The sequence below is a fragment of the Mya arenaria genome, chromosome 12 (genome assembly GCF_026914265.1).
Source record: "Mya arenaria isolate MELC-2E11 chromosome 12, ASM2691426v1".
NCBI classification, from domain to species: domain Eukaryota; kingdom Metazoa; phylum Mollusca; class Bivalvia; order Myida; family Myidae; genus Mya; species Mya arenaria.
The window spans coordinates 8,357,416-8,382,017 of record NC_069133.1 but is presented as its reverse complement, the minus strand read 5'-3'; the positions used below and the strand labels follow the sequence as shown (position 1 = coordinate 8,382,017).

Below are 24,602 nucleotides of genomic sequence, written 5' to 3'. Positions count from 1 at the left end.
AATCTGATTTGTTTCTAAACGCTTGATAAGATCATCTTCTTCGGCTCCAACAGCTAACAGATATGGTTTCTGGCTGGTTGTCTTCTTAACTTTAGCAATGTTTTTGCTGGAAGATGCAATTTCAAAAACAAAACAGGACAAAAAATAAAACGACTTGACTTGAATGTTATTTAATATTTTGACTGGCAAAATATATGCAATATGTATTATGCATTATACCGTAAATATTGTATACGACTAAGTCTATACGTATTACGGTAAACAGATAGCTTACAACCGCATAACAGCATATCAAGTCCTATTAAACAGCACAACATGAACTCAGCAGAACTTTATAGGAAGTAATGTACAGAATTAAAGATTTCAGAATTTATTTACATTGTATTCAGAAAAAAACGCATGTCAGCATGCAAGAGAACACCTACGGCGATAGCTGCTCTAGGAACTCGCCGAAGAAGAATGAAATATTGCAATGAATAAGAAGCATTGCAGTAAAAAGTGATAATGGTGAGTAGAGAATGCGAAAAAAGAATACTTCTTGCACGTTTAACCATTGCCATGAATTCAGATAAAAAAAGCTTATTTTTTCTAATTTATTTCATTCGTTAACCTTAAGTTAATGAACAAATAAACGCAGTGAAGGTGTTCCAACAATCAGCGTATTTTATTTCATATGTAATAGCAATTTAAACATATGCACACAGGTACTGATTCCTCTGATTGAGTAGCCAAAATTGATGAATGGCTGACAGTTTATATACGCTGTGGGTTCATGCCTCTACATTTTGGTCATGTCCGGTATCGATGCTCCCAGTAACTCTCAACAAGAACAAACCTCGAACTCGCACATTGGTAACAGAAACAGTAACAAACTGAAATATAATTCGGATGTGTTAATGATACTTAACAAACAACTACATCCTATTTTTTTTATCATCATATGCTATTATTTTACAACTTCGATGTGTACTACAATCCGCTTGCTAGCCGAATGATTTACTAAATCAGCATGTCACTAAATATTAGTTTTCCCCCCGAGTGAAATGTAAAATTTTATATATGCAATAGTACTGTATCAACTTTAAACACACTGCCGTATTTAACCTTATCAATTCAGAAAATAAATACATAATTTTTTTATGAAATACTTACATGCGATGCGCTCCGTCACGGAGCATGGATTTCAAGCCCATCTCTTTTGAATAAAAGTTTGCGTGTTCTCTTGAATTCCAAGCGGTTAATCCATGTAATATGTAGGCCAATGAATCCCGCTAGCACCATTGTCATGCCAGAAAACAGGAATGTCCATCTGTAATTTCCAAACATGTCATAAAGCGCACCTGTGGAAAAGAAAGATTAATTAGTGAACATGCATGTATTGCATCGTCTTGAAATTAATGGTTCAACAAAAAGGCTAAGAAAAAAAATCATATGCACTCAGTATACGACGATTTGAAAAGATAAAAAACACAATAATCATTGATGATCGAACAGTCATTGAAACGTACATCTTTATTATTGTTATCAATACAATTGACACTGCAGGGTCGAACCAATCCCAGCAGCACAGCCATTATTTATCATTTCGTTTATATACAAGGTTCAAAACCCAACAGACGCAATCCGGGATGGACATCGTTACAAGACAACACACCTTTACACATAATCAGAATAAATACACATTAAATCATCGTTATCAATAAACCGTGGGCAACCGTATTGACACAAAACAGTCAATTGTTTTAATGTTAGACACACATCATCAAAGGACAACAAAATGCTATACAATATGGGAATAAATAAAACTAAAACATCATCATCAATTAACATCTTGTGTTGATGCTGGCTCTGCTAAGGCTCATATTTTAATAGTGTAATTGTTGCTTAATGCTAGGCCAGGTTTGGGGTTAATGTTCGTACAATAAATTTAACCCCCCAACAGACTCATCCAGTGTACCACTGACGTTCCAAGGCGGGAATCCCATCATTTATCGGTAAAGGTATTGTGATGTAGGAACCTTTGTGGTGTGTGTGTGTGTGTGTGTGTGTGTGTGCGTGTGTGTGTGTGTGTGTGTGTGTGATCTGTGTGTGTGTGTGTGTGTGTGTGTGATCTCTGTGTGTGTGAGGGCGTGCTTGCGTGCGTGCGTGCGTGTGTGTGAGTGGTCTGTTTGTACGTTTGTGTCTCAAGTTTATTGTCGTTTGGGCACTTGTCTTGTGCCTTTAAACAGGTTGCTGTTCTGACTACTGGGCTCGTCCATGTAGTTTTTAGTTGAAAACAAAACAGTCGATCCTATAGTCAACTTACCGGATATAGGAGCTCCGACCATAGCTGATATACCGTCTCCCATTGCCACAATCCCGAAAGCAGAAGCAAACTTTGGCTTGTTCACCAACATGGTCACAACTATCGGCTCATTTGTCATGATTGTACCTGGATGTAAACAAACGTATATTGTTTGAATACATCTGTAAACTAGGTTATAAAATACACCCGTTTTGGAAATCTCTAACACAATATGATAAAATTCAGATAAGGCAAAATAAAGGTTTGATTAGGGTTACATCAGTTTCAAAATACAGGCAGGGTAGGCAGGTTTTTTTAAATATTTATAAGGCCTTCTGTCAGATCGTTATTGTCATCATTAGAGGATGGTGTTAAAGTAACCTTCTATATAAAGCCTTAAAGGTTTTAAACTACGTATTAAAACAGACACTTAAAAAAGATAAATTAAATGCACACATAAAACAAACCATAATATACATTTACATATAACGATATAATGACCACCAACAATATTGTAGCACATCTTTCTTAAAACCCCGCCAAGAACTAAAGCACAAGGGAAACAAGAAAACACTTATTACCTATACATATACCGTATAAAACACAGTAAGCCACCAGTACCCAGTAGACTGTGTAATGTGCTACCAGTGAAGTTGCTGCACCACCCAATATCGTAGCCACAGAGTAAATAATAATTGGGTTTGCCCAAGGCTGATCCGAAACCCATCCGCTAACCACTCGAAACACCGTGTTCAAAATTCCAATCACCGACACCAATATGGCACTTGCTTTAGATGTAAAACCAATACTTTGTCCAAAGGCAGGCAAAAATACAAACGGTATGAAATAACCTGAAACGTGAAAAGAAGCTAGATAGCTTAAACAAAGTTACATACGTACTTGAAAAACAATACACGTAATGGAAAAATAAAAAAGTAACACACGTTCCTGCAAAACAATACACGTAATGGAAGAATAAAAAAGTAACACACGTTCCTGCAAAACAATACACGTAATGGAAGAATAAAAAAGTTACACACGTTCCTGCAAAACAATACACGTAATGGAAGAATAAAAAAGTTACACACGTTCCTGCAAAACAATACACGTAATGGAAGAATAAAAAAGTAACACACGTACTTGCAAAACAATACACGTAATGGAAGAATAAAAAAGTTACACACGTACTTGCAAAGCAATGCACGTAATTGAAGAATAAAAAATTTACACACGTAATGGAAGAATCAGCACATTTTAAACGAAACACAATGACTCACTGTTATTATGATGGATAACAATATGTTTATGGTTAAAAAAAACAGAAAGAATTCACTTACCAAAAGAGCAAATCAAATTCATCAACGCAAAGCCCATCAACGATGGACTTCGAAAGAGATCCAAATTTAACGATGACAGGTCACAGCAACATCCTCTAACACATTTTTTCCGACAACAACTCTTGTTTCCATGGAGATCCCCTGATTCTTCCACCTCGACGGCTTGCCCATTGGCAACTCCTTTGTTCACCTTTTCAATGGGCCTAAGAAGCAGGCCAAGAGGAACGCCGTTTAAAACGAGTGCGGACAATATTTGCATCGCACCTTTCCAAGTGTATGTCTCTATCAAATACTCAGAAAGTGAAGCCAGAGTTAACGTTCCTATACCGCTTCCACACAAAGCTATTCCAACTGCTAAGGCGTGTCGTGTTTGGAAGTATTGACCGACAGCAGTTAAAGGAGGAATGTACATCATTCCGAAACCACAACCTACCAAGGATAACATAAAAAACACATTTCAATCCGACAAATACTACAAACGAATACATTTTTATCAATTAGGATGTGAATGCGAAGTTGATCATTGTGGCGGAAACGTGACTAACCAGAAAAGGCGAGATAAACAATGTGTCCACTGTGTGTTTTACATAATTTCAAAGAACACTACAACAAAACAAAGAAGAAAATAATTGTGTTCTTGATTTCTTCATGAATACTCAATTTGCTTTAAAATGAGTATATGAATTGGTAATAAAGTTTTTTTTTGCTTTTGTGTTCAAACGGTACATTATCACATAAAATGTTTACATCGTCATATATTTTGTGGCGAGAGTAATTTGAAATACATCCATTGCATATTTTCGAAAGACCGTTATGTATTCTCAAACAAACCTCCAACCAATCCGAATAAAATGACTAGAACTTCTATGCTTGAGGCAAACGTGCAGGCAAAGAATGCTATCGATGACAACGCCGCTCCGGCTACCGACACTGGCCGACACCCAAACTTGTTGACTAGCACTCCAACAATAGGTCCTATAAATATATTTTTTTCAATTAATGTACATGTTATGGCAAATTATATCTATTTCTTCTTTGAAATTCTGATATTATGCAATACAGCGTGATTGCTATTGACTTGCTGAAATAAAAGAATGGGCTTTAAGACAATTAATCAAACTGGTCGGAGTTATATTAAACCAATGGTGCTTTGTGAAATACCGGCATTTACTGACGACTTTCTGAAAATAGGTTACACACATACATATTCAAGTGCATATAAGAGATTTGCCACAATGAAAACATTTAAACAATCGAACAAATGATCAAATCCGGAAAGATACCTATACATAGGTAAGTCCCTGTCAGGACGGATACATTCCTTCACAAAGGTAAGTCCCTGTCAGGACGGATACATTCCTTCACAAAGGTGAGTCCCTGTCAGGACGGATACATTCCTTCACAAAGGTAAGTCCCTCTCAGATTGAATACATAACTACACAAATTTAAGTCCCTATCAAAACTAATACAAGCTCGCAAAGGTAAGTCCCTTTCAGAACTAATACATACACACAGAGGTAAGTCCCTGTTAAAACGGCCACATACCAACACAAAGGTAAGTCCCTCTCAATACTAATACATACACACAAAAGTTAAGTACCTCTCAGAACTAATACATGCACACAAGGTTCAGTCCCTGTCATCACGGATACATATATTTATGCAACATACATACACAAAGATATGTCCCTGTCATCACGGATTCATACCTTCACAATAGTAAGTACCTGTCAGAACAGATACATACCTACATAAAGGTAAGTCCCTGTCAATACTAATACATACACCCAGAGGTAAGTCCCTGTCATCACGGATACATACCTTCACAATAGTAAGTACCTGTCAGAACAGATACATACCTACATAAAGGTAAGTCCCTGTCAATACTAATACATACACACAAAGGTAAGCCCCTGTCATCACGGATATATATATATATATATATATATATATATATATATATATATATATATATATATATATATATTTATGCAAACATACCTACACAAAGGTAAGTCCCTGTCAGAACAGATACATACCGACACAAAGATATGTCTCTGTCATCACGGATACATACCTTCACAATAGTAAGTACCTGTCAGAACAGATACATACCTTCACAATAGTAAGTACCTGTCAGAACAGATACATACCTACACAAAGGTAAGTCCCTGTCAATACTAATACATACACACAAAGGTAAGCCCCTGTCATCACGGATATATATATATATATATTTATGCAAACATACCTACACAAAGGTAAGTCCCTTTCAGAACAGATACATACCGACACAAAGATATGTCTCTGTCATCACGGATACATACCTTCACAATAGTAAGTACCTGTCAGAACGGAAACATACCTACACAATTGTAAGTCCCTGTCAATACTAATACATACACTCAAAGGAAAGTCCCTGTCATCACGGATACATACCTTCACAATTGTAAGTACCTGTCAGAACAGATACATACCGACACAAAGATATGTCCCTGTCATCACGGATACATACCTTCACAATTGTAAGTACCTGTCAGAACGGAAACATACCTACATAAAGGTAAGTCCCTGTCAATACTAATACATACACTCAAAGGAAAGTCCCTGTCATCACGGATACATACCTTCACAATTGTAAGTACCTGTCAGAACGGAAACATACCTACATAATAGTAAGTACCAGTCAGAACTGATACATACATGCACAAAGATATGTCCCTCTCAGACCGGATACATACCGACACAATAGTAAGTCCCTGTCGGAACAGGTACATACCTACACAAAGATATGTCAGTGTCATAACGGATACATACCTACACAATAGTAAGTACCTGTCAGAACGGATACAAACCTACATAATAGTAAGTCCCTGTCAGAACGGATACATACCTACATAATAGTAAGTCCCTGTCAGAACGGATACATACCTACACAATAGTAAGTCCTTGTCAGAACGGATACATACCTACATAATAGTAAGTCCCTGTCAGAACGGATACATACCTACATAATAGTAAGTCCCTGTCAGAACGGATACATACCTACATAATAGTAAGTCCCTGTCAGAACGGATACATACATACAGAATAGTAAGTCCCTGTCAGAACGGATCAATACCTACATAATAGTAAGACCCTGTCAGAACGGATACATATCACATAATAGTAAGTCCCTGTCAGAACGGATACATACCGACACAATAGTAAGTCCCTATCAGAACGGATACATACCTACCCAATAGTAAGTACCTGTCAGAACGGATACATACCGACACAATAGTAAGTCCCTATCAGACCGGATACACACCTACACAATATTAAGACCCTGTCAGAACAGAAACATACCTACAAATAGATATGTCCTTGTCATCAAGAATACATACCTACCCAATAGTAAGTCTCTGTCAGAACGGATACATACCTACACAATAGTAAGTCCCCGTCAGAACGGATAAATACCTACATAAAAGAAAGTCCCTGTCAGAACGGATACATACCTACATAATAATAAGTCCCTGTCAGAACGGATACATACCTACACAATAGTAAGTCCTTGTCAGAACAGATACATACATGCACAAAGATATGTCCTTGTCATCAAGAATACATACCTACACAATAGTAAGTCCCTATCAGACCGGATACATACCTACACAATAGTAAGTACCTGTCAGAACGAATACATACCGATACAATAGTAAGTACCTGTCATAACGGATACATACCTACCAAATAGTAAGTACCTGTCAGAACGGATACATACCTACACAATAGTAAGTCCTTGTCAGAACAGATACATACCGACACAAAGATATGTCCTTGTCATCAAGAATACATACCTACACAATAGTAAGTCCCTATCAGACCGGATACATACCTACACAATAGTAAGTACCTGTCAGAACGGATACATACCTACCAAATAGTAAGTACCTGGCAGAACGGATACATACCTACATAATAGTAAGTACCTGGCAGAACGGATACATACCTACATAATAGTAAGTCCCTATCAGAACGGATACATACCTAACGAATAGTAAGTACCTGTTCGAACGGATACATACCTACACAATAGTAAGTCCCTATCAGAACGGATACATACCTACACAATAGTAAGTCCCTATCAGAACGGATACATACCTACCCAATAGTAAGTACCTGTCAGAACGGATACACACCTACATAATAGTAAGTCCCTGTCAGAACGGATACATACCTACATAATAGTAAGTCCCTGTCAGAACGGATCAATACCTACATAATAGTAAGTCCCTATCAGAACGGATACATACCTACACAATAGTAAGTCCCTATCAGAACGGATACATACCTACATAATAGTAAGTCCCTGGCAGAACGAAAACATACCTACATAATAGTAAGTACCTGTCAGAACGGATACATACCTACACAATAGTAAGTACCTGGCAGAACGAAAACATACCTACACAATAGTAAGTACCTGTCAGAACGGATACACACCTACACAATAGTAAGTACCTGTCAGAACGGAAACATACCTACACAATAGTAAGTACCTGTCAGAACGGATACATACCTACACAATAGTAAGTTCCTGTCAGAACTCATGCATACATACACAACGGTAAGTCCTTGTCAAAATGGAAACATACACATAAAGGTAAGTCCCTGTCATAACGTATACATACCTAGACAAAGGTAAGTCTATCAGAACGGACACTTACTTACGCAAAGGTAAGTCCCTGTCAGAACGTTTACATTCCTAGACAAAGGTTAGTCTATTAGAACGTATACATACCTACGCAAAGGTAAGTCCCTGTCAGAACGGATACATACCTAGACAAAGGTAAGTCTATTAGAACGGATACATACCTACGCAAAGGTAAGTCCCTGTCAGAACGCATAAATACCTAGACAAACGTAAGTCTATTAGAACGGATACATACCTACGCAAAGGTAAGTCTCTGTCAGAACGTATACATACGTAGACAAAGGAAAGTCTATTAGAACGGATACATACCTACACAAAGGTAAGTCCCTGTCAGAACGTATACATACCTAGACAAAAGGTAAGTCTATCAGAATGTATACATACCAACGCAAAGGTAAGTCCCTGTCAGAACGTATAAATATCTATACAAAAGGTAAGTCTACCAGAACGGATACATACCTACGCAAAGGTAAGTCCCTGTCAGAACGGATACATACCTACGCAAAGGTAAGTCCCTGTCAGAACGGAGACAGCCCACGATGTTGCAGAAGAACTGGACCCGTAATAAGCCAACAGTTCCACGTAGAATACACCAAATGAGAATGATATTCCGTCCACAAAGAAACAAAACATGAAGGCAGCAAAGGTGACTACCCAGCCCCATCTTTTCTTTGAGTCCTGACCAGTACATTGTACACCAGGCATCCTGTCATTATCTTGGATGGCGATGGTGCCCTTATTCTTAGTCTGGTCGGCGCTAATTGCCTGTTCCTGATTTATTTCTTCGCTTCCATCTGGTTCACAATACCCGCTTTTCTGATATTTCTTATCGTAAGAGGTATCTTGCAAACTGCCGTTCTCATATTCGAAGCAAATGTTCTCCATCTCAGTGCTTTAAGTATGCGTTTAATTACCGAAAATATTTTGAGTCTCGACTTAAATTAATTTAAGTCCGTTTTCACTTCATTACAATATATAGTCAAAATATACAGTCAAAACTTACAAATGTATCTCATGTTCGTTTAATCAGTATAAATTATAATATTAAGAGATACTTCTGTTCGCTCTATATGCTATGAATTCTCAAATCAGTAAGATTAACATTTTTTATTTTGGTTAAGTACAGGTACACCTACGCTCATTTCATGCTAAAATGAAGTATTTGTCATTATGAGGTTAAGTCAGGTCTAAACTAGATTTAACTTAACGGTATATACTTTTTATCCACAACATCTTCTCCGCACCTTGACATACGACAAACGTCATACAGTAAAATTGCTTTCATAAACAAGCAACATGCGTATTATGAATGTTAAATGATCTCAAAAATCAAAGTGAATTGCGTATTTAACATAACAGTAGTAATGAATGTTACAAGAGCGCAATACACGATGTGTTGTACATCTATAAACGTGTTTTTGTCACATTAAAATGTACGCTAGTTATGTTCATTTCTAAGTTAATACCATAAATAACTATATAGCTTCATTTCTATAATAAGATTTGTATATACGCTTGAAATGACGCGATCATTAAGAAATGTCATGAGTCATTTAAAAACAAAATATTGAAAATGAAAACAATTTCAAAATGAAATGTAATAACCTGACCTTGTATTAAAAAATGTTATTTTTACTCGGGTAACAAGTCTACTAATTCGACCATATGCTTTCAAACACCATAGCTACCATGGCTATAACTAGTAATAGAGCAATTTGACTGACTGGTTCGGTAAAAGAACAAGCGCTTTGGGTGAGAAATGATTTTATGCTCGTGTTTTGATGAAAAATCAGCGACGTCAGGACACTGGCAAATATTACATGATGTATTCTACAAATATAAAACTGACATAAACTTGGTATTAATGTGTACAATGCATTGAATCTTACTAACTGAAGTACCACATAGTTTACAATTTATTTTAGCTAAGCAGTGATTTTGTATTTTTCCATTAAAAATATTACTGGGTATGTCTACGAAGGTATATAGCTTAAAAATACCACCCGCTTGAAGTAAGCCTTTGTAGCACAGCGGATACAACACTGGACTGCTATTTTTTTACATTTTGGTCCTTTCTCTATAATTATGATTCAAAGCTTAACACATTCTATTAAATAATTGTCCTGAGTTGCGTTACAGGAAAAAAAAATTGGCGCCAATCTGGTGTACAGTCCCTTTAAAGTAACCCGAGAACAACAATGATGAATTGTTTTCCAAACATAGCAACATTTTATTGCAGAGGCCACAAAAATAAAAAAGTAAGTGAAAATGTCACAATCATGGTTAGCCAAACACAACATTCATAATTATTCTTAAAGCAGTACATTTTATGAAAGAGGGTCAAAAGGTCACAGTAAAGAAGATCTGGGGACAACATTGATAATTGTTTTGCAAAACTTACTGAACTTTCGTTGCAGTACCTTAGAATAGAAAAGATGGTCAAACGGTAATTATCAAGGTTATCCAAGTACAAAATTGATATTTGTTTTAAAAGTTATACACATGGTCTAAAAAAATTTGCTGTTGCTTCAAAAATAGAATGTATGTCAAAAATCATATTCTATGTCATCAAAGCACAACATTGCTTTTTGTTTTGAAAACTGTACTAAAAAACTTTCATTGAAGTAGCTTAAAAATAGGAAAGTATGTCGAAAGGACAACGTTATCAAAGCACAATTTTGATTTTTGAGTTCGAATCAATGGTCTTAATTTCATGGCTGAAGCTTCAAATTTTAATGTGTGTCAAAAGGCCACAATCTAGGTCATCAAAAGACAACATTAAATATTGTTTTCAAAACTGTCTAAAATGCTATAGCTCTAAAAAAATAATTAGGTCAAAAAGGTCCCAGTCAGGGTCATCCGAGAACGACATATATAAATATATGTTTGTTTTCAAAACAGTACTGATGTCAAGTTTTCATTGATGAAGCTTTAAAAAACATATTCAACAACTTCAGGAAATGTGTAAATAACTTAGCCTTTGTCGATCTTACTAACATATTTTCTTGACGAGTTGTATAATACAGTCTATTATATGATGACGAGTTTTAGTATCTTTTTATCAAAATATTCTTTAAGTAAAGACAACGAAAACAACTTACCTGTTTTACTTCTCTAGTAAACAAGAGCTGTCACAGAGACTGCGCGTTCGACTATTACGCCGCTGTTCAATGTAAGGATTAAAAAGTTTTAGCGAAACATGGATCACTGTAAAATTAGATTAGATTTCAATGCAATACATTATGTATTTGTTGAGATATTAACATGAATGTGGTTACATGGAAAATTTTAAGTCCAATACTTGAAACTTAAACAGTATTTCTAAGTTGCATAATAGAGGGGCAAAAATGATAAAATATAAAAGATAGAGTTATCTTTCCTGATTATTTAAGAAGGTTGAATAGTTGGGAGCCTGTGTATAAAGTTTCAATGCAATACATGATGTATTTGAATTTATTTGTCAAATAATAAAGCAAAACCTTAACCAGAATTTTTAAGTCGAATAATAAAGGGTCATTATTTGCATTAAATGCAAAGTAGAGTTATCTTACTTGGTTAATTAGGAAGGTTGGATGGTTGAGTACTATTGTATAAAATCTTAATGTAATACATCAAGTAGTTGCTGAGATATCAACCTATGTGTGCTTACATGCAAAACATTAACCAGAATTTCAAAGTCAAATAATAAAGGCCCATTTTTTGCATTAAATTCAAATAAGTGTTATCTAACTTCATTAATTTAGTAGGTTAGATAGTTGGGAATACATATCTAAAGTTTCAATGCAATACATGATGTATTTGCTGAGATAATGACTTAAAGGTGCTTACATGCAAAACCTTAACCAAGGTGTGACGCCGACGCTTGGGTGAGTAGTATATAGCTCTCCATATTCTTCGAATAGTCGAGCTAAAAACAGGATACATGTACCATTAAAGCGATGCTATTCTCTGGACTACAAGCATGCATTGCAAAAATTTGTATTAGGAAAAATTTCAAACCAAAGAATCATGCGATCATTCTCACACTGTTTGTAAGAAGAATACATATAAAGGTGATATCAAGTACAGCAGAAAGGAATAACAACAAAAAACTAAACTCTTTTTAATTGTGATATCATAATGGTCACCGGTAAGATGAAGTCATAGATTACTATGTGTTCATGACGTCATTTCCTATTTAAACCAATATATAGTACCCCATTCAGTACCCAACGTGATTGAAAGTTTTTATCAGGAGATAAGATAAATATCACATTTTCCTCTTAAGAATTGGTTGGAAATTTAATTTTACATTTTTTTCATAACAATGAATACAAAATGACAAATTGTCATTTGAAAAAAAACATTCTTGTCTATGAATTTGTTTAAAAACATGTGGAAGGATACTATAAGTTCCATGGTCAGTAGGTAACCCGCGATATGGGATATTCAATGTAAAGGAAACCATATTGCTGTGGAGTGAAGCTCAAACCTAAATATGGATTCTTGCCCCCCATATTTCCAATACTATGTCACCTACTAACCCCGTAATGTAAGTATAACGTTGACAACCTGTTCTCCTGTTTAAATGTTTTATTTATTCATTGAAATATTCATCAAATCCGAATAAAGACGCCATTTTGTTGTAATTTAAATTTGGAAAATGGAAAAATGTGGTGTCACCGCGTGACCTGTCCTTGACCAACAGCGGTGTATCATAAATATTGGGAGTCGTGACATTTTTTTGACCAATAGAAATAGACCAATGTTATATTGATATCCCCATGTGTATTTAGGAGAGAAAAAATGTGTGATGGCTGTATTTAACTGGATATAAAGTATACAAGTAAATAAAAAACACAAAAAAAAAAAAAATCTTTATGAATAAACATTATTCAGAATGGGTGGAGTGATTGATGATAATGAGCCCTTCTTAATCATTAAGCTAGTTACTTTAGGTCATTTAATTGACTTCGAAAACAACCTCATTGTCTAATTCATTGTCGACGTAAAATCTTATGCAGGGATTGTGCATCAGGTGAGTAACAGTAGGCTGAGGAAAAAACCCAACTTGAAGAATGAAATTGTTAATGATTAAGGATAGCACTTCATTTATACCTATCTGAAATTTCATTTGCTTAATTGTAGGTTTGTTCTATTTTTGTTGTTAAAGCTGCACTCACACAGATTGAAAGTATTGACAACTTCTTTATTTTTTGTTTCCGAACGAGCCATTTTTTTGCGAAAATCCATGGAAACCAGTAATATAAGACTGCTGACAAAAAAATCAGATCATAGATTCTTATACTTAAGTTCAAAAATTGATGTTTTATGCATTTTTTCTTTAACCGTTAGTATCAGTTTAAGCCATTAAGCATCAATTTTTGAACATAAATATGAAAATCTAAGATCTGATATTTTATCAGATATCTTATTATTGGTTTGCACATATATATTTACGCAATAATTTGCTCTTTCCAAAGAAGGTGTTAAAATAGTCAATCTGTGGGAGTGCAGCTTTAAGGGCTCATTATTTCTTAGTAGGGATGGAAACCGGATACCAAATCGGTATCCGGATATTCGTATCAAGTATTCGAATACTATCCGGATACTTGTATCAAATTGTTTTCATAATAAGTAAATTTCCTATTATATGTCACCCACCTTCTGTTATTTGACGTAATTGTCCACTCAATTTATTATTCGTCATATGGCAAATTAACTTTTTCATTCATTCTTTCTCAGTCTTAATAATTTATAATGTTATAATCAACGCTAAACAACTCATTTTACGTCAAAAACTCATGATGAATACCACATAAACACCTCGCGAATTTGATAGTCACTTCGGCCGAGGTGGTTGCTTGGTTACTGTCACGTGCTTTCGAGTTTGTTATTTATCAGCAGCTTATTTATCAGCAGGTTTCATTTTAAATGACGCTTTGATTATTTGATAGTCTATTGTAATTTTATTTCATTACATTGTTTGATTTAAAGATGCACTATTACTCCCAATTTAGATTTAACACATTTAATACAATTGTTCTAATATACCCAAAAGGATGAAGAAATGTCGAAAAGAATGGTTCTTATGAAGGATACCGAGTTTAATTTAAAAGAAAGGCACAGAAAACATGGTATTTCTACCTAATGAGACCATAGTAAATTGCAGAAAATCTTTTAGCATTCACCAATGATTTAATATTTTTGCGTTTTCATCTATTAAATACACAGTTATAATAATGTTAATAGTAATTAATATTTCGCAGAAATGCATTATTTACTAAGTAGTTGAGGGTGTATCACACAAAATTTATGTTTGTTTTACATGTGTATGTATTGATTTTGAATAAGAGTGTCACTTTAATGCAATACCTACAATTTCTGCGGTGTTTTGTAATGAAGGATATAATTGCGGAAAAGATAAGAAGACAAAAAGACGATCTGATTTTTCTTTATTTACATGCGTGTACTTTTTTTATTTATCAATAAACTAAACATGTTTACATATCATATGTAAAATAAAATACACTACACAAAATAAAATGTGAATAAATACTAAATTGGAAATAAATCATTTATATATTTGATAATTTAATTAAACACTGTACACACACTACTTTCAAGCCCGAAAGGTTCGAATACTTCACAACAGTTTTCATTCGATGATAAAATTTGTTTTTGTATTTATTGTTCAGAAAGCAATAATTTCTTCTTGCATATTCACCAAAAATACGATTGGTCATTATTAGCTTTGATTGCACGACCCTTATCTTGTGATTGGACGATCAATTCCTACGGATTAATGATCAATCCGTTTAATATCAACTAGTGCCAATTAGTGTCAATTAAGCACACCTGAGATCATAAAACAACACTTGTCATTGTAAACAAGGTCATAGAACTTCACAGGGTGCTGCACAAGGACACAATATCACGCCTTGTGCAAACACCCAATTAGCAGACGATTTGACACATACCCGCTTCGCGACAGACACTGTTGATCACCTGAAATATTTCATCTGAAAAGTTTTATAACAATTGCTATGTCTCTGCTAAGCTATTACATTGAAATTTTAATTCTTTACGAATATTCGAATACCCATTTTGGTATCCGAATACTTGCTTGATATCCGGATATCCGGATACTCGGATGTTCGCTTCCATCCCTATTTCTTAGTCTAAACAAGTTTATGTTCAAATTAAGAGTCTTCTTATCCATAAACATCTATTAAAACAAGTTTTTAAAAAAGAGGGTGTTTTGAAAATATCAAAATTGAATTAAGGAAAAGAATTTCATATTTATCAGGTTTGAACTGACATTTCCAAATGCTTTACCCTTTGGAACAAGCCATGTGGTAACTAAGAAATATGTCAAGTCCATGATATACGCATTAGCACAAAATTAATCAAGCACAATTTTGATCACAATTCACACACTGTGCAAGCATGTCAAAACATGGCTATGTTAAAATTGCAAAATTTCCTTCTGATTGAAATAAAAAATCACAGACTGTCAGACTAAATTACTGACACTCCTTTTCTATAAAAGTTCATGCTGTCTTCAGAAATAAATTGAAATAACAAATAAGGGTAATGTAACATTCTGCCAAAGGGGGAATGCATTCATAGTATGTGGATGTCCTGGATTAAATATGCAAATTAACATACCAGGTCTCTGTTAGGAGGGAGAATATATGTAGATAAAAGGGTTATGCATGATTTTCTCTGAAGGGATCTGTTAGCCTTGAACATTTCAGTAATATGGCTTGTTTTTATTGATCTTTTTTAGACATACATGTTTGATGCTTTATAGGCATACCAATGAGAATGATTTGCCCAAAATTGCAACAGAACAATTTCAGGGGCGTAGCCAGCGTTACACACTTACGCACATGCGTAACATCAATTTGAAAAATGAAAAAAAAAGGTCAATCATGGCATCAAAGTCGAGGGTTATGTTTTGACATCAGAATAAAACCTTAAAGGGTAGATCAGCTATAGAAAGCATTGTTTCTCTGTGCTAGATAGCTAACACAGCCTTAAAAATCACTTAAAAAAAATCCGTGAGGAGCAGCCCCCCCCCCTAACCTCCTACGGTTACAGGGATTCCCCATCCCATAGCCTCTCACAATTAGTACAGCCTGGCTACACCCTTGAATTCAATTAATTGCCAAAAAATGTCAAAATCCTGTCTACATTCTAGTATTTTGATTTTTTTTTCATTAAGTAAGACCCTTTTGAGCTATTTAAACACTGTAAATATCCGTAAAGCTATATGCATGTATACAATATCGATATCCCCAGCATGCACAATTAAGTTATGCATTATCTTTTACCATTGTTAATTTTAACATACAAGAAGATACTGTATTTTACTCTTACCTAAAAAATGTGTAGACAATGATAGAGAATAATAAGTGGCAGATTTCAAATCAAGGCATTTAAGGCTCACCAGGGGCTTAGCACCATCCAGATAATACAGACAGGCTAGCTCCATGTCCTAATGCCAGGATCATTTATAGTAACTTTATCTTGTTGAAAAGTTTAATACTTGACTAGTCCAAATAAACAGCAACTTCAGAGTCTTGGACAAATTTTGTTTTGGCGAGTCTTCATGTCCACATCCAACTTTTTCTCCTAGCTAAGAATGACATTTCAAGTTAGTTCAAATAATTGTACATTGAATGATTTTTTACCATTTTTGATATGGCACGTCACATAGTGAACACATCTATAATTTTCGACTTGATGTATATTGAGCTTCAAGATGACGCGCATCAGCTAGATAGGTCCAAACTGGCAATGCTATGTTGACAGAATCTGATCGGAATTTAAGTGTTTAATGAAACACTTGTGTAATTATACACACTTGTGTGATTAAACAATGATATTGGCTTAAGATAAATTATGTGAAACTTTCGTGTTCCTATTTTGCAATGCAATGTTTAATATAGAAGTGTTGTTACAGTTGAAGAAAATATTTTACTATGGTAGGAATCAGATCAAAATGGCATAAAGGGAACCAAATTATGCACTGGTCAGTCAATTGTAACCATGCCCCCCGCCCCCCACCCCCACCCCCAGATCTTGGGAATAGCGGGGACTTGGACTTTCAGTACAGCCAACACCGTCTAGATTCCATGCCATGCGGAGACGAACAGTTGGTAAAATCCCCACCAAAGTCCCTGCACCCCGGGGACTCTAGGCAAGGCCAATTACCCGCTGTATTTAAAACAGACAAAACCACCGGCAATGTGTAGTTGGACTAGGCAATGTGGGGCCACCTGACAAGCATAAACACGACCCATTTCACCGGCTATTCCCCGTATATCCCCGGACCTGGGTTGGCCGTGGTTACAATTGACTGGTGCATTTTAAAGAAAATCTGAAGTACCTACTGTACTGTAATGTATGTTTTATGCAGAAAGATGACAACTGTGACGCAGATGCAAGTTGTTTCGAGTTATTTATATTATCATTATTTTTCACATCAATATTTGCAACAATTATTGGCACGAAGCAAAACGACGTCATTGTTTTTTTGATTTTCACTGTTTGTATTCCCGTGTTTTACTGCAACTTACTTTTAGTCGTGGGTGACCTTTCACCAGATGTATATCAGTCATTAATTGTATTGCGTTAAATTCAGCCAATTTGACCACAAGGTGATGATGTTATTCAATTATTTATTTTTAATTCTCCTTTTTAGCACTAACAATCCATTGTAAAACTCGAGTGTGATGCCTTAAATCCAATTTAACATCGGAAATTCCACGGACATGTTTTGATTCATCCGCCATCTTGGATAAACCGGGTCATTTTGGGTCATGCCATTAACACATCATATTTTGATGATTCTACTTAAAGAATCTACAGCATGATATATATTTTAAAATATTTCGATAGTTCAAAGTATTGAATTAATTATGTTTAGCAACAATGTACTTCAGTATTCAGTTCGAAACATTTACGGATTTATTTTTATCGATACAGTAAAATGGCCGAGGAGTTCCGAATGCATTTTTGTAGTAATGTAGTGGAACTATTTCCATGTAGTAGTCAATATTGGCGAAATGATTTATCAATATAAAAATTTGATTTCAGTACCAATTGGCAATAAATTATACATGACCCACTTCTCTCACTATTCGCCCAGACATTTTAGAAAAAAACTATGTAACAGCCACTTTAAATCAGCTGTGTATTCAAAACAATGATGAGAACTATTTACTGAGCGCACTGGCGTTCTTTGGCTTGTAGTTTGCTCGGCTGATGTGCCTACTTAGGACGGGCCATGAGGGGCACCGTCCAAAAAGGGCACATTGTTCTGAATCGTTCTGAATTTGCCGGGAAAAGATAGAAATTGTGTTAAATTGAAGTAATATTAGATTTCAACTGCCAGATATGTTAAGTGTGGATGTATTTATAATCTTGATACAATTTAAACAAAAAGAAAGTGGACAGTCTTGAGCATTTCATTCCATCAAGGCAGATATGGGACCTCATGCTGGTCTCCATGATAGCGGGATGTAGCTACTGAAAAAGGACAGGTGGCAGCACCCTTCCATAGCCCTTTAGCAAAAACCTTGGTAGAGATCCCTTGTTTCAAACAATGTTGATTTGACCGGTCGTAAGTTGTAGTCTGGACTCGACATTTTGGGAAAATCTCAATTGAAAAGGGCCATTAACAAAGTCAAGATTGACCCGTATTGTATGGTGTTCAACGTATGCATCACAAATAGTCCGCCAATCCTTTCAAGATTAGCTGTCCGGACACCGTTTTCGTACTGGAAAGTTTAAGATAAAAAGGGACATAACTTCGTGAAAAGCGAGTTGTAACAAAAGTAACCAAAGTGAAACTTCACTAGTATTTTATGTAATTCATCACGTGTACCAAATATTATTTAAATCCGCCAGCCCTTTCTTGTGTTATTGTTCGGACACGGTATTATTGGCAAATTCTGAAGTTGAAAAGGGGCCATTACTCCCTCAAAAGTGGGTGGTTTGTAATTTCAGTCAAATTTCACCTGCATTGCATAGATTCATGATTCAAACATATTTATTAATTAACGTCAACATACACTGTTTCTTGTTACATTGTTTAAATGATTAACATTATTGGTGATCACAACTAATAGTATATATAGGTATTTAAAAATAAATAATAACTACATGAGTGATAATGAAAACCAGGTAATAGAGTAACCTTATCATACGAAAAGAAGCATAATTCTTTCATGTAAGTAAAGCGTTAACACAAGTAATGCGAGGTTGGAGTTGCATTAAGTACTTATTTCAAACACATGATTGCTATCGTTCATAATTACAATACATTATTGTCATTTTCCGAACGAATAATTAAAGCTTCATTTATATATTTTCATAAGCGTACAAGTACATTAGTGTTCATTTTTTGCAATAATTCTATGTATTTCATAACACTTGCTGTAAGATAATACGATTACTTAAGATAGTTTTTCCTAATATATAGTTTTACAATTAAATACACAATAATATTCACCTTCTTACTCATCAGAGCATCACATAAGAGGGTATCTACTAGTTTCAATGTGTAAAAGGTTCGAGGATAGCTTAGTGAATGCAATGCAGTAAGTTTTCGGAACTTTATCCAAGTATAATGAGAACACAAATTCACTTTTAAACTCATTGTCCACATACAAAACATGGATAATCTATTGAGGTATACCATACTTGCCTGAACTGAACTAACAGCCTTTGTTTGAATACAACATAGAAATATTTCAAGTTTACATTACTTGCATTATTCCAAATATGTAAGAAAGCTGCAATGTCTTAACAAATTCTTACCATCAGATGCTCAATTCCTTTTCTTCGAGCAATATCAACATATTTTCATATAGTGTATGTACAATACAATTATAAGATTATAATATTTTACACCAACATTTAATAATACTAGCATATAAATTAATATATAATGGGTATCATCCAAGCTCGCCAAACACAACTGGTATAGATGATAAATTTGGCATGTAACACAGTATCACTGAATATCAGATGTATACGTTCTGTTTCCTTATTCTGACTTAATCCCCATATATCACATCCGTAATTTAATATTGAAACAACCAATGGATAAAACAACTGACACGCCGTACTTGGCTTAAAAACAAAAGGTTTAACATTTATTAACAATGTATGTAATGCCTTTACTCCTTTACCAGCTAAAGTGCTTTGATTGAGTACAAATTTTAAAATAAATCATAGCATTAAACGTGTGTCCAAAAATCATTTTAATCGGTCATCCCCTTCAAGAGTCATTGTCCGGGCACCGTATTTTTGGCAAATTCTATGATAAAAGGGCGCCATACATCCGTCATTAATCAGTGAAAATTGTTCTAAAAGCTATCTAAATCCGTTGACCCTTTCATAGGTACCCCATGCGGACAAAACCGACCGATTAACATACCGAAAAGCTCACTCCTACATAACAATCGCCACCGTCCGTCTTTGCTTTGAGGAGGTATTATACCTAGATGTTTAGAAAATAGGGCAAATAATAAATATTTAATACTATTCATCTAGACCATAAATCAAATCAAACAAAATCACCAAAATCGTTAATTGCGTTTAAAATTTTGTCATATACTAAACACGTAAACAGAAAACAGAGATGTCCATAAAAATATAAGTAATACATGACATACATATATAAACCCTTGTCTTCCGGCAGCTAAAACATGCAGGCGGTGCGTCAATATAACGCTATGCAATTAAGTATGATCTTTTTATTCGAAGGTTCTCGGTAAGTTCCGTGTTGCTGTACATAAACGCAACCCTGTTAAAAAACAATGTCCATCCTAGTCATCAAATATCAGTAAATTTCCTTTCTTGGGTGGTTGGTCTTCTGGGGTAGGTTTAGGTGGCTTGTGTTCTTCCTCTCTCTTTGGTGTGGTCGTGTATACGTAATCATACGTATTCTCATTATCGCCTCCAGTACTAGCACTTTGAACAGAAGGGCCCGCTAATTTACGCGGTAATGGTTGCTTTTCAAACTGTCGTTTGGGTTTATTTTCGGAGTCCTTTTCCCTATTAATAATACTCGTTTTCCGACTTTCATTGCCATCTTGACTGGAATACGTTTTACCCTTGCTATATCTTCTGTTGGTGCTATCTTCCATACTTCTGGCGCCATTCTCGTAACTACCATCACGTTTCCGAGTTTCACTGATATGCGTTTGATCGCGCTGAGACCTGTTGCCTCCTGAACCATCATAGCTATTCTGTCGTTTTGCGTGGTGGCCATATCTTTTAGTCGCTGTATCAAACACTCCCATCAGTGCTTTACGAACAGTCTCATCGTTATTAATTAAATGGATTTCTGTAATTTTCAAGCTCTTTCCAGCATTCTCATCACAGAACTTGTCAAATGCTTGTAAAACTGCGATGCAGCATTTCTTCAGCTTTTCCTCATTTGTTTGAATAAGACCTAAAGAATAACGACTTAATGAAATTGTATATAATTATATATACATATTATCATTTCATACAGGTTGTATACAGATCATTTGGGTCAATTATATGTGCAATGGGAATGAAACGAATCAGAAAATGAAAGCTTTGTAAATATGGGGATTATGTATAAAAACTACTGCACCTTGTGAAGTTACAAAAGGTTAAAAAAATGTGTTTGAATTTACCTGTGGCAAACATTGGCATAGCAATTTTCTTCAATCCCTCTTTTCTAGACTTTTCCAACACCTTGACAACACATGTTTTGTAATGTTTTAGTTCGTCATGGTTGGCATCTTTCAGCTTTTCCAAAATCACATGAAAAACATTCCTGACTTTAAGGTTACCCGCCTTACATTTCACAACGGATCCAACATCTGGCTTTAAGAATTTCTTTTTCTTGGCTTTGATAGCAGCCCCCAGACTGTCCTTATATGCTTGACCGCCTTTTGTTTTAAGAGCATCAGCAATAAATCCCTTGGGCTCCAAATCCTTTCCTATTCCACAAACAACAACATCCATGCCAGTAATCTTGTCAATATCCCCTTTGAATATTTTTACAGTCATATCTGAATTGATATTGTAAACATTTGCTGTTTCACCCCAACGAAACGTTTCAGGTTGGAGCTTCTTAACTTCACATGTTATGCCCAAGTCTTCAAAAGCTAGTGGTTTATTGCCATCATTCGGCCATGATGCACCACGAGTGCCTGTAAAATTCGCTCCGCCTGACAAGCCCGCTTGCCCAGAACCTTGCTGAGGAGGACGATGTCTGCCTCTTCTCCAGGCTCGACCAGCAGACATCGGGTTGTCCTTCAAGTACATGGGTATAGTCTTTCTCTGATCTATCGACCCCGGGTCTTTTTCCCATTTTTGCACCGACTCTTTTACAAGTTTTAGAATTTCGTTGTCAATGTCGACAAAGTGAACTTCAGTCGGATACTTGTATTGACCTTTTGAGAACATTGTGTCGAAATCTACAATCGCCTTGACATACATGTCAGAGCACAACTGCTTGGGGACACCAAATATTCCTGAAAAGGTAACGATATTTGTTTAGTATATAATTTAATACATTAACAAAGCAAACCTTTGACAGTCTTGTAAATTTACTATGCTAGCATATAAATAAACTATCTGAAATCAAAACACAACAATAACAACAACAACAACAGCAGAATACTGTAGTTTACCTGCACTTATAGCTGGTATCGCTACACTTTTAATTCCATCTCTCTCGCAAGTCTCGAACACCTTCATGATGGTTTCGTGAAGAACGTCTAGACACTCCACTTTATCATCATACCTGTTAATTCACCAAGATATACATTATAAAAAATGTCAATTTTTATCATAATTACACAGAATTTTCTAAATTACCCTAAAGTTGTTCACTCCATGCTTTTAGAAAAAATTACCGACATACACAATTCAACGATTGAATAAACAGTTGAGGCATAATTGTTATTAGTAATTACCCATGCATGTGCCACTGTGGTCCCACATAGGAATAACTAGAAATGCCTCCATAGCACACGGATGCCATAATTGTGTCTATTCTTCATTAAATTGAATCAAATTCATGAGTTCCTCAACTTAATAACATCAGATACCTTCCTGAATGATATCTAGTGTATGACTAATAATAAGTTATAAGCGATACAAGTTCATCAAGCCCCAAAATGCCTTTTTGCTTATTCAGGGGCCAAATCTCTGGTTGTACTAGGTGCAGCAGGAAACAAAAACCCCAGGTGCACACATCCATTGCCCGAACAACATTCTCCAAAGGTTATATGACTCTAGGTGAAATAATTTGTAGTTTTGAACGACACAAGCCCAAACATGCATATTCGATGGATACTCTAAATATACTATGTGCAGCGGCCTACAAGGTGCACAACTTCACCACCCAAACAACATCCCATTGAGCTTTTATGACTCATGATTCATGAGTTATGAGCGACACTCTTCCAGAAATGTCATTTGTTGCTTATCCAAGGGCCAAAACTCTGGTTTTATTAGGTGCAACTTAAAAACGAAATCCTAGGCACATAACACCATCCCCTAAATAACATTCAACCAAGGTTTCTTGGTGAAATCGTTTTTGAGTTTTGAGCGACGCAAGTCCAGAAATGCCATTTTGTTTGCAAATTCAAGGGTCATAACTCTGGTTTTATTAAGTGCGGCGGGAAACGAAACCCCAGTTACACAACTTCATCACACAATAAGCATTCCCCTAAGGTTTCATGACTCTACGTAATAGGTTTTGAGCGACACAAGTCCAGAAATACCATTTTTTGCTAATTACTCTGGTTTACTAAATGCAGCGGGAAACGAAACCCCACTCGAAAACATTCAGCACCTAAATAACATTCTACCACGGTGTCTTGACTTTATGTGTAATACTAAGTTTTGAGCGACAAATGTTACAATAGTAATAATAATACTTAAGTACGGAATCACGCTAGGACGTACGCACGCACGGACGGATAAGTGCAAATCTATATACCCCCTTGTGTATTACCATACCCCATGTGTATCATCCTTACATGTGCCACTGTGGTCCTACTGCGTGTATAACACTTTTGTATCGAAGCTTGCCAGCAGATGTTACTATATTCTCGGTAACATTTAAATCACCATGTTTGTCAACATAGGCACGACTTTCCATGTCAAGTTGTCGACCAGCACCGTCTGATATTACCTGTAAGGAAAGGTTATAGCGTATCACAACAATAGATTACTCTTTAATATTAGATGGTTAAGAATGGCTTTTAGTTGATAATTGCCCCAATGAAAAAATAAG

The 24,602-nt window shown here is 35.5% G+C and overlaps 2 protein-coding genes across 5 annotated transcripts in view; both read right to left on the bottom strand.

Moving 5' to 3' along the window:
• Positions 1–752: 752 nt before the first annotated feature.
• LOC128210995 (monocarboxylate transporter 12-like) lies at positions 753–8,426 on the bottom strand. Its single transcript, XM_052915362.1, has 7 exons — positions 8,408–8,426; positions 4,453–4,596; positions 3,622–4,050; positions 2,866–3,135; positions 2,306–2,431; positions 1,153–1,340; positions 753–872 (listed from the first exon to the last, which is right to left on the bottom strand). The coding sequence occupies exons 3-6, from the start codon at positions 4,034–4,036 to the stop codon at positions 1,168–1,170; spliced, it is 984 nt and encodes a 327-aa protein (XP_052771322.1). The 5' UTR covers positions 4,037–4,050; positions 4,453–4,596; positions 8,408–8,426; the 3' UTR covers positions 753–872; positions 1,153–1,167.
• A 10,917-nt stretch (positions 8,427–19,343) lies between these two features.
• Positions 19,344–24,602, bottom strand: part of LOC128211363 (uncharacterized) — a 102,915-nt gene continuing 97,656 nt past the window's right edge. For all 4 annotated transcript variants that reach the window (XM_052916080.1, XM_052916081.1, XM_052916079.1 and 1 more), the window contains 4 exons: positions 24,346–24,500; positions 22,990–23,102; positions 21,985–22,830; positions 19,344–21,773 (listed from right to left, as the gene is read on the bottom strand). In XM_052916080.1, the coding sequence (XP_052772040.1) occupies positions 21,145–21,773; positions 21,985–22,830; positions 22,990–23,102; positions 24,346–24,500 (1,743 nt within the window). In that variant the 3' untranslated portion in view covers positions 19,344–21,144. The remainder of the gene's footprint in view (positions 21,774–21,984; positions 22,831–22,989; positions 23,103–24,345; positions 24,501–24,602) is intronic.